Source organism: Cetorhinus maximus, chromosome 4 (assembly GCF_964194155.1).
Source record: "Cetorhinus maximus chromosome 4, sCetMax3.hap1.1, whole genome shotgun sequence".
Lineage (NCBI taxonomy): Eukaryota > Metazoa > Chordata > Chondrichthyes > Lamniformes > Cetorhinidae > Cetorhinus > Cetorhinus maximus.
Window position 1 is genome coordinate 176,353,019 of NC_135882.1, and position 12,967 is coordinate 176,365,985.

General features: G+C 44.7%; 1 protein-coding gene across 4 annotated transcripts in view; it reads right to left on the minus strand.

The window, feature by feature from the left end:
* Nucleotides 1-12,967, minus strand: part of lama3 (laminin, alpha 3) — a 500,534-nt gene that overhangs the window by 323,007 nt on the left and 164,560 nt on the right. For all 4 annotated transcript variants that reach the window (XM_078541180.1, XM_078541178.1, XM_078541182.1 and 1 more), the window contains exons 4-6: nucleotides 6,161-6,279; nucleotides 3,079-3,249; nucleotides 1,277-1,374 (exon numbers count right to left, since the gene is read on the minus strand). In XM_078541180.1, coding sequence (XP_078397306.1) covers nucleotides 1,277-1,374; nucleotides 3,079-3,249; nucleotides 6,161-6,279 — 388 coding nt within the window. The remainder of the gene's footprint in view (nucleotides 1-1,276; nucleotides 1,375-3,078; nucleotides 3,250-6,160; nucleotides 6,280-12,967) is intronic.

The window sequence follows — 12,967 nt, forward strand, 5'->3', positions numbered from 1 at the left end:
GCTCTCTGGTTCTCGGTCCATTAATGAGGGGGAACTGTATCTCCCAATCTACTCTGTCCAGACCCCTCATGACTTTGAAAACTTCTATCAAGTCTCCTCTTAGCCTTCTCCTCTCCAAAGAAAACAGTCCCAACTTCTCCAATCTTTCCTCATAACTGAAGTGTCTCATCCCTGGAACCATTCTTGTAAACCTCTTCTGCACTCTCTCCAATACGTTCACACCCTTCCTATAGTGTGGCACCCAGAACTGTACACAATACTCCAGCTGAGGTCTAACCAGTGTCTTATGTAAGTTCATCATAACCAACCTGCTCTTGTACACTGTGCCCCTACTAACAAAGCCTAGTATACTGTATGCTTTAGGAACAGCTCTCTCTACCTGTCCTGCCACCTTTAATGACTTATTTACATATACACTCATATACACTGCTTTGCTTCTGCTTCTGCTTTAGTTGTGTCGGCATCACGAACTAATATCCATATTCCGCCAACATTTATTTGGTTGGTCCTGGCTAAACCAGACTGGAGTGCAATTGTTTATGCTGATTACAAAGTCCATTTTCCTGAAGCAGTCCCTGTCCACAAAACCAGTCATGCCCAAAGGTTGTAATGTTAACTTTCCATCAACTGTGCTTATTTGGGGATGTATATCACACTACACCAAGATTCATGGGAGCACAGGTACTTGTTGTCACATGACTCCAACATTAATCACTGGTATCTGCAATGATCATACAATCAACTGAAGTTAGACTGAGCTCTGTTTCTCCTGATGTCACTTCAATTACTGTAAATTCAGTATAAATCAGTCTAAATTCAATCAATTGAAGGAGCGCAGGCCACATCTGTAACAGGTCTTATGAACCAAGAACACAACTAAGTAGCCAATTGAAGTCAATGAAAAAGTAAGAGCAAGGGCACTAAATCAATCCAATGGATAATGGCTCATTCCTCAACAATCCCACTCCATTTTGTGATGCTGGAGAATACTCTCCTCCACTCACAATCGATTTTGATCGATGACACCGATGAATTGCACTGGTTCATGAGAGATTTTACATTGAGCCTTACGCTAATGAGTTTACTTGGAAAACAGAGAACAACTTCACATCTGCAAACCTGATGCAGTGTCAGCCACATTCTGGGCACATTTTCCTGATTGCAAACAGTGGGAACCCCATGCCAGATGTTTATGGCTCTTGCGCTTCCATCAGGGTTCAAAATGTTGAAAAAAACTTGCGTTAGTGTATAATTAACAAATTAAAAGACTGCTTACTGGAATGGGTTTTCTGGACTCTTTGCTTGGCAAGTGTCAGCATGTCCATTGCAAACGCATCGACCTCCAACACTGATGTCCTTGATGCTGTAATAATACTAAAAAAACAAACACCACTAATGACTGAACATTACCTTCATCCTTCTATTGCCAAAAAAAGAGGATTAAATTGCTGGCTTACTATCATAAAAAGAGTTCACTACAACTACATTGTACAGCTTATCAATGAACTGACAGTTGAAAGTAGAAATAAAGTAAATAGCTTTTCTTCCAAATCTAGCCCAAAACAATGAGAGAAATTATCTCTCTGATACAATAACAACTGTTTGTATTGACTCTAAATGCAAAAGTTATCCCAGGAGCCAGTACGATGCATTGGGTGAGGATGTGGGGGTTTGATGGGCTTCCCATGTGGTTAACTCATGTTATTAGCTTTTGAAGCGTGAAGCTCTTTAATTTGGCGTTAGTGGGGAAGTCATGCTACCTGAGAAGGAGCTTGACTTTGAGTTGAAGGAGGCAAAAAATTTGGCTTTGATTGAGGAGCCAACCCAAGTTTAATGATTCCTTTGTCACATCAAGTTTGAGCCAATTGTAAAAAGTAAAAACATCAAGACTTGAATTTAAATAGCATTTTTCACAACCTCGGAACGTCCAAAAGTGCTTCAAAGCCAATGATATACTTTTTGAAGTGTAATCACTGTTGTAATATAGGAAACGCAGCAGCCAATTTGTGCACAGCAAGATGCCACAAGCAACAATGTGATAATGACCAGGTCAAGCTTTTCACTGGTGATGGCGATGAGGGATAAAAGCAAGAGCTCTGCTGCTCTCCTTCAGAATGGTGCCCTGGGATCTTTTGCATCCACCTGAGAGGGCAGACAGGGCCTAGGTTTAATGTTTCACCTGAAAGGTGGCACCTCCGACAGTGCAGCACTCTCCTTGGAGTATCAACATTAATTTTTTGGTCAAATCTCTGGGGCAGGGGTTGAACTCACTGAACTTCAATGTTACCCATTGAGCCCAAAACAGTACATCGTTTGACAATCAAACATCACTACTTTAGCTGCTGTGCATCAAATTACAACCTAATATTTGCAGATCCATAGGGCTTGATATTTAGGCTCCACTGGGACAGTGAGTGGAAGTTGGTGGTTGCTAAAAATAGCTCTGCCAGCCTGCATGCCAATACCCTGATTCCACCCCCACCCCATTTTCACAGTGGTAGGATGGAGGGGTGGGGGGTTCAGCAGGGCTACGCCAAAATTGCTCATTAAGGGTCAATTAAGGCTTCCAGGGCCCCACAGGTGGCAGAAGTCAGTTTTAACTATCTGGAATCAGCTTCGCAGCAACAGGGAAGAGAGGCCCAGTTAGGCCTTCCTGCCTGCCCGGGCGCTGCAGCAGCCACAGGCCACCCTCCCCTGCATCGCCATTCCCCCAATCCAAGAGGTGTACTGGCTGCAAAAGCCATTTTTTGGTTTAAATTTAAGAAGTTGGAGAGAGGGCACCACATTTTGAAGCATCTTCTCCCTTACTTAATTCTTTTACACTTTGCTGCTCCTCTCAGCTGGAAAGCCTCTGATTGGCCCTCCAGCTTTGAGAGCCTGCCTGCTGTCCTTAATTGAATGACGAGCTCACCTTCTGGCCATTAACTGACTGCCCCAGGGAAAATCACAATGAGTGACCGTGCGGGTTTCTGACCCACACTTCAGCCTGATGACGGGGTTCAGAAGCCCGCTGGGAAAATCCTGCTCATAATCTCAAATCAAAGTTCTGCTTCTGTATCAAGTCAGCATTGCACCTACCCTTCGAGTGACTGTGGGATCCTTTTGGGTCTTAGATATCAGATGACCCAATAAAGTGTTGGTCCTAAGAAATCGAAGTCGGATATTTGTAGCCTTTGTAAATTCTCTTAAGACAGGAGAATCATTGAAGTTTGTGGATCCCGGACGACCATTCACCAAAGATATAACAATCTAAGGAAAATATTGCCATTAGAAGATAGGACAAGTTTTCTGTGTAGAATTAATGGTGGATTAAACAAAAGTTATTTTTAACTCAAATAGTAGAATCATAGAACACTGAAGGAAGCCATTGAACCCATCCTGTCCCTTTGAAAGAGTCATCCAATTAGTTCCATTCCCCCTGCACTTTCCTGGCAGCCTTGAAAATTTCTCTTCAACTATTTATCCAATTCCCTTTTGAAAGTCATCATTAGATCTACATACACCACCCTTTCAGGCAGTGCATCAAAATCACAACAACTCGCTGCATTAAAAAAAATTCTCTAAATTTCCCCCTCTGTTTCATAAGAACACAAGAGATAGAAGCCGGAGTAGAACATATGGCCCATCAAGCCTGCTCTGCCGTTCAATATGATCGTGGCTGACCTTAAGCTTCAACTCCACTTTCCAGCCCACTTGCCATATCCCTTGATTCCCTGAAAGACCAAAAACCTGTCTATCCCAGCCTTAAATGTATTCAACGATGGAGCATCCACAACCCTCTGGGGTAGAGAATTCCAAAGATTCACAACTTTTTGAGTGAAATAATTTCTCCTCATCTCAGTCTTAAATGATTGGCCCCTTATCCTGAGACTGTCCCTGTGGTTTAGATTCCCTGACCAATGGAAACAACCTCTCAGGGTTTACCCTATCAAGCCCTCTCAGAATGTTGTAGGTTTCAATGAGATTGCCTCTCATTCTTCTAAACTCCAGAGAATATAGACCCAATTTACTCAGCCTCTCATCCCAGGACAACCTCCTAATCCCAGGGACCAATCTAGTGAACCTTTGTTGTACCGCCCACCAATGCAAGTATATCTTTTCTTAAATTGGAGACCAAAATGGCATACAGTACCCCAGGCGTAGTCTCACCAAAACCCTGTACAACTGTAGTAAGACTTCTTTATTCCTGTACTCCAATCCCCTTGCAATGAAGGTCAACATGCCATTTACCTTCCTAATTGCTTGCTGCTCCTGCATGCAAACTTTCTGTGTCTCTTGTACGTGCATACCCAAGTCTCTTTGAACATCAACATTTACAAGTTTCGCACCTTCAAAAATATTCTGCTCTTCCTTTCTTACGACCAAAGTGAATAACTTCACACTTACCTACATTGTACTTCATCTGCTATCTTTTTGCCCACTCACTTAACCTGTCTATACCTCTTTGCAGCCTGTGTCCTCCCCACCTTTCCACCTCGCTTGGTATCATCAGCAAACGTAGATACATTACTCTCTGTCTCTTCATCAAAATCATTAATATAGATTGTAAATAGCTGAGGCCTTAGCACTGATCCTTGAGGCACTCAACTATTCACTACCTGCCAAATTGAAAATGCCCTGTTTATGCCCACTCTGCTTTCTATCCATTAACCAATCCTCTATCCATGCTAAGATATTACCCCAGCTCCATGAGTCCTTATCTTGCGCATTAACCTTTTGCACAGTATCTTATTGAATGCCTTTTGGAAATCTAGGTATACTACATCTACTGGTTCCCCTTCAAATTCCTTACCATTTACATCCTCAAAAAACTCAAATAAATTTGTTAAATAGGATTTCCTTTTAGCCATGTTGACTTCTTCTAATCAAACAATGCTTTTCTAAGTCTATTGTTTGTTAATAATAGTTTCCTTAATAATAGTTCAAGCATTTTCCCAACGACTGATGTTACATTAACTGACCTGTAATTCACTCTTTTCTCTCGCTCTCTTTTCTTGAAACATTTGCCAACTTCCAATCTGATTGGACCGTTCCTGAACCTAAGGAACTTTGGAAAATCATAGCTAGCACCTCCATACAGATATCCCTTTTAGAACCTTAAGGTGTGGTGTCCCAGAGATTTGTCAGATTTTAGTCCCTTGAGCTTCTCTGATGCTTTTTCTCTGCTGATATTAATTTCCTCACTCTTTTTAGCTTGAAGATTACCGTCTATTTCTGATATGAAACTTGTGTCTTCTACTGTGAAGACAAACACAAAATATTTGCTCAATGCCGCTGCCATTTCCTCGTTCCCCATGATAATTTCTCCCGTCTCTGCTTCTAAGGGACCAACATTTACTTTAGCTACTCTCTTCCTATTAATATACTCACCACCGCCTTCTCAAAGGCAATTAGGGATGGGCAATAAATGCTGGCCTAGCCAGTGACACCCACATCTCCTGAATGAATAAAAAAAAGCTCTTACTGTTCTAGCTAGTTCACTCTCATGTTCTATTTTTTTCCCTTTTAATTAATTTTTTGGTGGCCCTTTGCTGGTTTCTGAAGCACTCCCAATCCTCAATCATGCTGCTGTTTTTTGCAATACTGTAAGCCTCTTCTTTTGATGTAATGCTACCCTTAACTTCCTGACTGAGCCACAGATGGGTCATTCTTGCTCAGTTTTTGTCCTTCAATGGAATGTATTTTTGTTGAACATTTTGAATTATTTCTTTAATTGTTTCCCACTGTTCATTTACCTCCATACCTTTTAGTCTATTTCCCCAATTAACGTTAGCCAGTTCATACTGATGCAATTGGCTTGGCTTTGTTTGTAAATTATTTTAAACCTGTATCCTCTGGTTACCAGCCCTCCTGTCAGTAGAAAAAGTTTCTCCTTTTAACTCTAATCAAAGCCCCTTGTAATTTTGAATCACTCTAGTACAATGCACCTTCTTTAAATAATGAATTTAATCAATAGCTTTAGGCAGTTTTTACATAGTTCTATGCTGCACGACAACTGCAGCATTAACAGATTCAGTTGTTTGTTCTTAACAATAACTTTGACTGCAGATGTCTGCTTAGCTCTCATCTACTGGTGGCCTGTAAAAAGCAAACTTAATTTTAGCATCCATCGTTAACCTAACCATGAACAGTGCTTCTTTATTTCAGCTCAGTTTCTTACCTCGCCATTCTCAAGGGGCAAAATCCGGGAATATTCTGTAGTGCAGATTACATCATCGTCTCTTGTAATCCGCCCACGAGCTCTTGTTCTGAATAAATCCTCACAATCGCGTTTGGAATCTGGAGTGTAAATTGAGCCAAACGGCACCTTGTTATTTATTTGTAAATAACTCGATGTCTGTCACTATCTGAGTTTGGTTCCCATGGCCATTTTTCTTCACACTGAGCAGCATCTGTGCTCTGCTCATCAGATATTCAAATTGAATGTTTCTGAGTTCCTGGCAGAGTTTATGCTGGGAATGACACTCTGACAGTGCAAAGCTTGACCCGTAACTCCTGAGCTCCAACGCATCATAACAGGGGGATACCCCAAGTTGGGGAACACCCTGCCCCCACCTCCACTGGACATCCCAGGTCAACTTCCCCGATCCCCACCCACAGGACTACCTCCACACCCCCTACTAACCTCCCACCACCCGCTTGACTACTCCCCTCCAACACCTCATGGGACTCCCCCACCACGTGACCCTTTATGGGACCCCTCCAACCCCCATGGAACTCCCCCCACTCCCTTGACCCTCCTGGACTGCCCTCCCCTCCCTTCCCGTGCCACTGACCATTGCCCCTGACCAGCTGACCCTCCACTGACCACACCCCACTGGCCACCCCACCTGCACATCCCCAGTGACGTCTCAATCCCCACCCTCACCCCCACCACTGACCAGCCAACTCCCCCTACTGACGATCCAACCCCCCCAAAGACCACATCCCCAACGATCACACCCCCAATGACACAACAACCACACTCCCACTGACCACCCAATCCCCACTGACCTCCCTGTCCCCATCCCTCTACTGACCACCCGATTCACCCCCCAACTACCCAACTCCCCTCGACCTCCCAACGTCCCCCCACCCCACTAACCATCAGACCCCAACTAGTGGCAGCTAGTGCTTTAAAAAAAGGGGCTTCCAAAGCACTGACACTCCTGCCCTTGACACAAGGCCTCAGGCTGCACAACACAGTTCTCACCTGGCCTAAGTTGGAACTTTGGGTGAGACAGGAGTGGCTGGACTTCAAGGTAAAAACCTAGGAGTGGAGTGACAATCTGACTATGATTGCCACTCCACAGAAGTTATGGGCCATTGAGCTCACCACGGGCAAGGTAGAGGTCATTTAAGGATGCCGTTCATCCCAATACAGCTTTGATTTGTGCTGCCAACTCATCCAATTGGGAGATGCAGAAATCTGGATCACAGTTCAAATTTAAAGGGAAGCCGACTTAAAGGTAAGTGCTTGTAAGTGGGGACAAATATTTGTTTTAGCCCCGTAAAGGTTCAAACCAGATTTTAAATAATTTTTAGACTACACCTACAAGGCAGGGAGTTAGGGAAAGGGAAGGATGATGTGAAGACAATAATAAGATGAAAGGGAACCCAATGAAGGGGCATCAAATGAAGTATTTCCACAAGTGACAAAGCAGGGCAACACCTGACTCCCTGTTTTGTGGCTGGCAAAGTAGACATGTTGTATGATGACATGAGTGCAAGTAGAGCTGCATTGCATAGAATTTTGGGTAAATGTTTCCAAAGAACAGCTGTGGACTTTGTCAGTTATGCATTAATGACCAGTCTCAATGGTTGTACAGTGCACAGGTTCCACTCACTATGCAGTGAAGGTTCTGTGCTAGTCAAGCTGATAACTCCTTTCCATAACGATTGTGATATCAGGCCTGACCCAGTGGCTATCACTCTTCCACGGAGTCAGGAGGTCATCGATTCATGTCCTGCTCCAGAGACTTGAGCACAAAAACCAGGATGACATTCCAGTGCTATACTGAGGAGGTGCTGCACAGACTTTCAGGTGAGATATTAAACAGAGGCTTGTCTGCCCTCGCAGGTGGATGGTGCTATTTTGAAGGAGAGCAGAGGAGTTCTCCCTGTGGTGTTCTGGCCAATTTTTATCCTTTAATCAATGTCATCAAAGGTTATCTGATCATTATCGCATTTCTGGGAACTTGCTGTATGCCAATTGGCTGCCACATTTCCTATATCACGAAAATACCTACAGTTCAAAAGTAACTAATTGTCTTTATAGCCCTTTCAAGTATTTTTGCACAAAAACTAGTATTTTCTCCACCAAATCTTATAATAATTGTTTTGTTTTGTGTTTGGGGTCTAGAAGGGATCCTTTGGAGCTTATCTATCCTCTCAAAGTAGGCTTGAGACTGTAGTTTGTTAAAACCATTACTCTTTATTTGCAGCTACTATATACATTCTGGGACCTTTACATGAGGTTGGACCTTTCAGAGCACTGTTACTCAATCATGTGATGTTACATCATCATTATGTCAGCATCATGTGCTTCTGATGTTAACCTTTTACTCTACAGCTTCCCCCAAAGTCTTTATCCCTATCATATTTACATTGTCCTACATCTCCACCCAAACTCTCAGACTTCACAGGGTTAGTCTATGAGGTGCCAATCTCCCTGATGCTGTTCTGGTCTCTTTCTGAGTTCAAGGAAATTCCATACTCTCCTTTCTGTCGATGTGAGTGTTCTTCTCCTGGGTGGATGTAGAGCTTCATCTTATTCCTTCTTCTTTTTCGTCAGGAGCTGAGTAGTAAGCCCAAGTTTCCACTGGCTTTCTTTCCAAGGATGTTAAGACACTGCAGTTTCTCCTCATGGTTCCCTGGGCTGTCTCAATTCTGTATGTTCTCAGTTGTGAAGTTTTTTCAATGTTTGTGCTTTCTTTCTGTTGGTCTCGTACCCATACTCTCTCCCCGGGCTTCAGCACTGGTAACTCAGCGCTCTCTCCTGTGGTTAAAGTTCCAAGCCTATTTGTTTTTCTGTTATTCCTCATGATGTTTTACCCTTTCATAGTCGTTCGAGGTGATATTGGGTTTAAGTTTTAGTCTCAGGGATGGAACTTGTGTCAACTGGACAAAGACTTTAAAAAGGCTGAAGCTATGTCTGCCTGTAACCCTGAACAGAAAGAGCTTTTTATGGCAATATTAAGGAAGCTGACACCACTTTACCTCTGAAGACATGCTAACGACCCTGTGAGTGGCAAAATCCAAATTCAAAGGGAATTATATAAAGGCCATTTTTTTTCATTCATAGGATGTAGGCGTCCCTGGCTAAGTCAGCATTTATTGCCCTTCACCAATTGCCCTTGAGAATGTGGTGGTGAGCTACCTTCTTGAGCTGCTGCAGTCCATGTAGTGTAGGTACACCCACAGTGCTGTTAGAGAGGGCGTTTCAGGATTTTGACCCAGTGACACTGAAGTGACGGTGATATATTTCCAAGTCAGGGTAGTGTGTGACTTGGAGGGGAACTTCCAGGTAGTGGTGTTCCCATCTGTCTGCTACCCTTGTCCTTCTAGATGGCAGTGGTCATGGGTTTGGACGGTGCTTTCTAAGGATCCTTGGTGAAATCTACAAGTGCATCTTGTAGATGGTACACACTGCTGCTACTGTGCGTCAGTGGTGGAGGGAGTGAGTGTTTGTGGATGTGGTGCCAATCAAGTGGACTACTTTGTCCTGGATGGTGTCAAGCTTCTTCAGTGTTGTGGTAGCTGCACTCATCCAGGTAAGTGGGGAGTATTCCATCACACTTCTGACTTGTGCCTTGCAAATGGTGGACAGGCTTTGGGGAATCAGGAGGTGAGTTATTCGTTGCAGGGTTCCTAGTCTCTGACCTGCTTTTGTAGCCACAGTATTTATATGGCTAGTCCAGTTCAGTATTTGGTCAATGCTAACCCCCAGGATGTTGATAGTGGGGGATTCAGTAATAGTAATGGCACTGAACGACAAGGGGCGATGGTTAGGTTCTCTCTTGTTGGAGATGAGCATGGCCTGGCATTTGTGTGGCTCAAATGTTATTTGCCACTTGTCAGCCCAAGACTGGATATTGTCCAGGTCTTGCTACATTTGGGCATGGACTGCTTCAGTACCTGAGGAGTTGCGAATGGTACTCAACATTGTGCAATCATCAGCGAACATCCCCAATTCTGACCTTATGATGGAATGGAGGTCATTGATGAAGCAGCTGAAGATGATTGGGCTGAGGACACTACCCTGAGGAACTCCTGCAGTGATGTCCTGGAGTTGAGATGACAGACCTCCAACAACCACAACCATCTTCCTGCGTGCTAGGTATGACTCCAACCAGCGGAGAGTTTTCCCCCTGATTCCTATTGACTCCAGTTTTGCTCGGGCTCCTTGATGTCACACGAGGTCAAATGCTGCCTTGATGTCAAGGGCAGTCACTCTCACCTCACCTCAGGAGTTCAGCTGTTATGTCCAGGTTTGAACCAAGGCTGTAATGAGGTCGGGAGCTGAGTGACCCTGACGGAACCCAGGTGTCAGTGTCAGTGAGCAGGTTATTGCTAAACAAGCACCTCTTGATAGTACTGTTGCTGACCCCTTCCTTTATTTAACTGATCATCGAGAATAGACTGAGGGGCCAGTAATTGGTTGGATTGGATTTGTCCTGCTTTTTGTGTACAGGACATAGCTGGGCAATTTTCCACATAGCCGGGTAGATGCCAGTGTTGTAGCTGTACTGGAACAGCTTGGCTAGGGACGCAGCAAGTTCTGGATCACAAGTCTTCAGTACTATTGCTGGAATATTGTAAGGTCCCATAGCCTTTGCACTATCCAGTGCCTTCAGCCATTTCTTGATATCATCTGGAGTGAATCAAATTGGCTGAAGACTGGCATCTGTGATGCTGGAGACCTCTGGAGGAGGCTGAGGTGGGTCATCCACTCAGCACTTCTGGCTGAAGATCATTGCAAATGCTTCAGCTTTATCTTTTGCACTGATGTGCTGGGCTCCCCCATCATTGAGGATGGGGATATTTGTGGAGCCTCCTCCTCCAGTGAGTTTAATTGTCCACCACCATTCATGACTGGATGTGGCAGGACTGCAGAGCTTAGATCTGATCCAATGGTTGTGGAATCACTTAGCTCTGTCTATCACTTGCTTCTTATGCCACGTAAGTAGTCCTGTGCTATAGCTTCATCAGGTTGACACATCATTTTTAGATATGCCTGGTGCTGCTCCTGGCATGCTCTCCTGCCCTCTTCTTTGAACCAGGGTTGATCCCCTGGCTTCTGGTAATGGTAGAGTGAGGGATATGCCAGGCCATGAGGTTACAGATTGTGTTTGAGTACAATTCTGCTGCTGCTGATGGCCCACAGCACCTCATGGGTGCCCAGTTGAGTTGCTAGATCTGTTCGAAATCTATCCCATGTAACACGGTATCCTCAATGTGAAGGTAGGATTCGTCTCCACAACAACTCTTCCGATACTGTCATGGACAGATGCATCTGCGGCAGGCAGGTTGGTGAGGATGAGGTCAAGTTTTTCCCACTTGTTGGTTCCCTCGCCACCTGCCGCAGACCCAGTCTAGCAGCTACGTCCTTTGGGACTTGGCCAACTCAATCAGTAGTGGTGCTACTGAGCCACTCTTGGTGATGGACATTGATGCACCCCACCAAGAGTACATTCTGCGCCTTTACCACTCTCAGTGCTTCTTCCAAGTGATGTTCAACATGGAGGAACACTGATTCATCAGCTGAGGGAGGGCAGTACATGGTAATAAACAGGAGGGTTCCTTACCCTTGTTTGATTTGATGCCATGAGGCTTCATGGGGTCCAGAGCCAATGTTGAGGACTCCCAGCGCAACTCCCTTCTGACTGTATACCACTGTGTCGCCACCTCTGCTGGGTCTATCCTGCCGGCAGGATCAGTCATACCCAGGGATGGTGATAGTGGTGTCTGGGACATTATCTGTAAGGTATGATTCCATAAGGATGACTATGTCTGGTTGTTGCTTGACTAGCCTGTGAGGCAACTCTCCAAATTTTGACACTAGCCCCCAGATGTTAGTAAAGAGGACTTTGAAGGGTTGACAGGGCTGAGTTTGCCATCGTTGTTTCCATGCCTAGGTTGATGCAGGATGGTCTGTGCAGTTTCGTTCCTTTTTTGAGTCTTTGTAGCGGTTTGATACAACTGAGCAGCTTGTAAGGGCATTTCAGAAGACAGTTAAGAGTCAACCACATTGCTATGGTTCTGGAGTCACACGTAGGCCAGACCAGGTAAGGACGGCAGATTTCCTTCTCAAAAGGGCATTAGTGAACCAGATAGGTTTTTACGACAATCGACAATGGTTTCATGGTCATCATTACACTTTTGATTCCAGGTTTTTCTTGAATTCAAATTCCACATCTGCCGTGGTGGCATTACTCTGGGTCTTGGGATTACTAGCCCAGTGACAATACCACCATGCCATCACCTCCCCTCACTCAGCCAAATGCTGTCTTGGTGTCAAGGGAAGTCACTCTCACCTCACCTCTGGAGTTCAGCTCTTTTGTCCATGATCAACTGCCCCGACCTTCTGGCCTCCCTCCGGTCTCTGGCTGCTCAGAGTGACTGGCTTTTCTGACTTCTGCATGTGAGGGTGCCATGCCCATCTTCGACGTTCCTTTGCACATACCATCACAAAGTTCTTCCTGGCACCTGGGTGCACGAGTCAGTATGGGGCAAAAATTATTGCCCTGAAAAACCAGGATACGCACCCTCTTACCACCTGGGGCTGTGAATAAAATTTTTATGCAAATTCAACAGTGGTACCCTACCTCTCCAAAGCGGTCTCCTGGCTATCCAAAGAAATATGCTAAGTTCAGACCTGCTCTTATCAGGTCTACATTCCACTCTTCAGGTTGCACACTCCTGGGCTATCAAAATCTGCCTCGAGTGGAGGCAGCTGATGATTTAAATGCCCAGTTGCCTCTGTAAA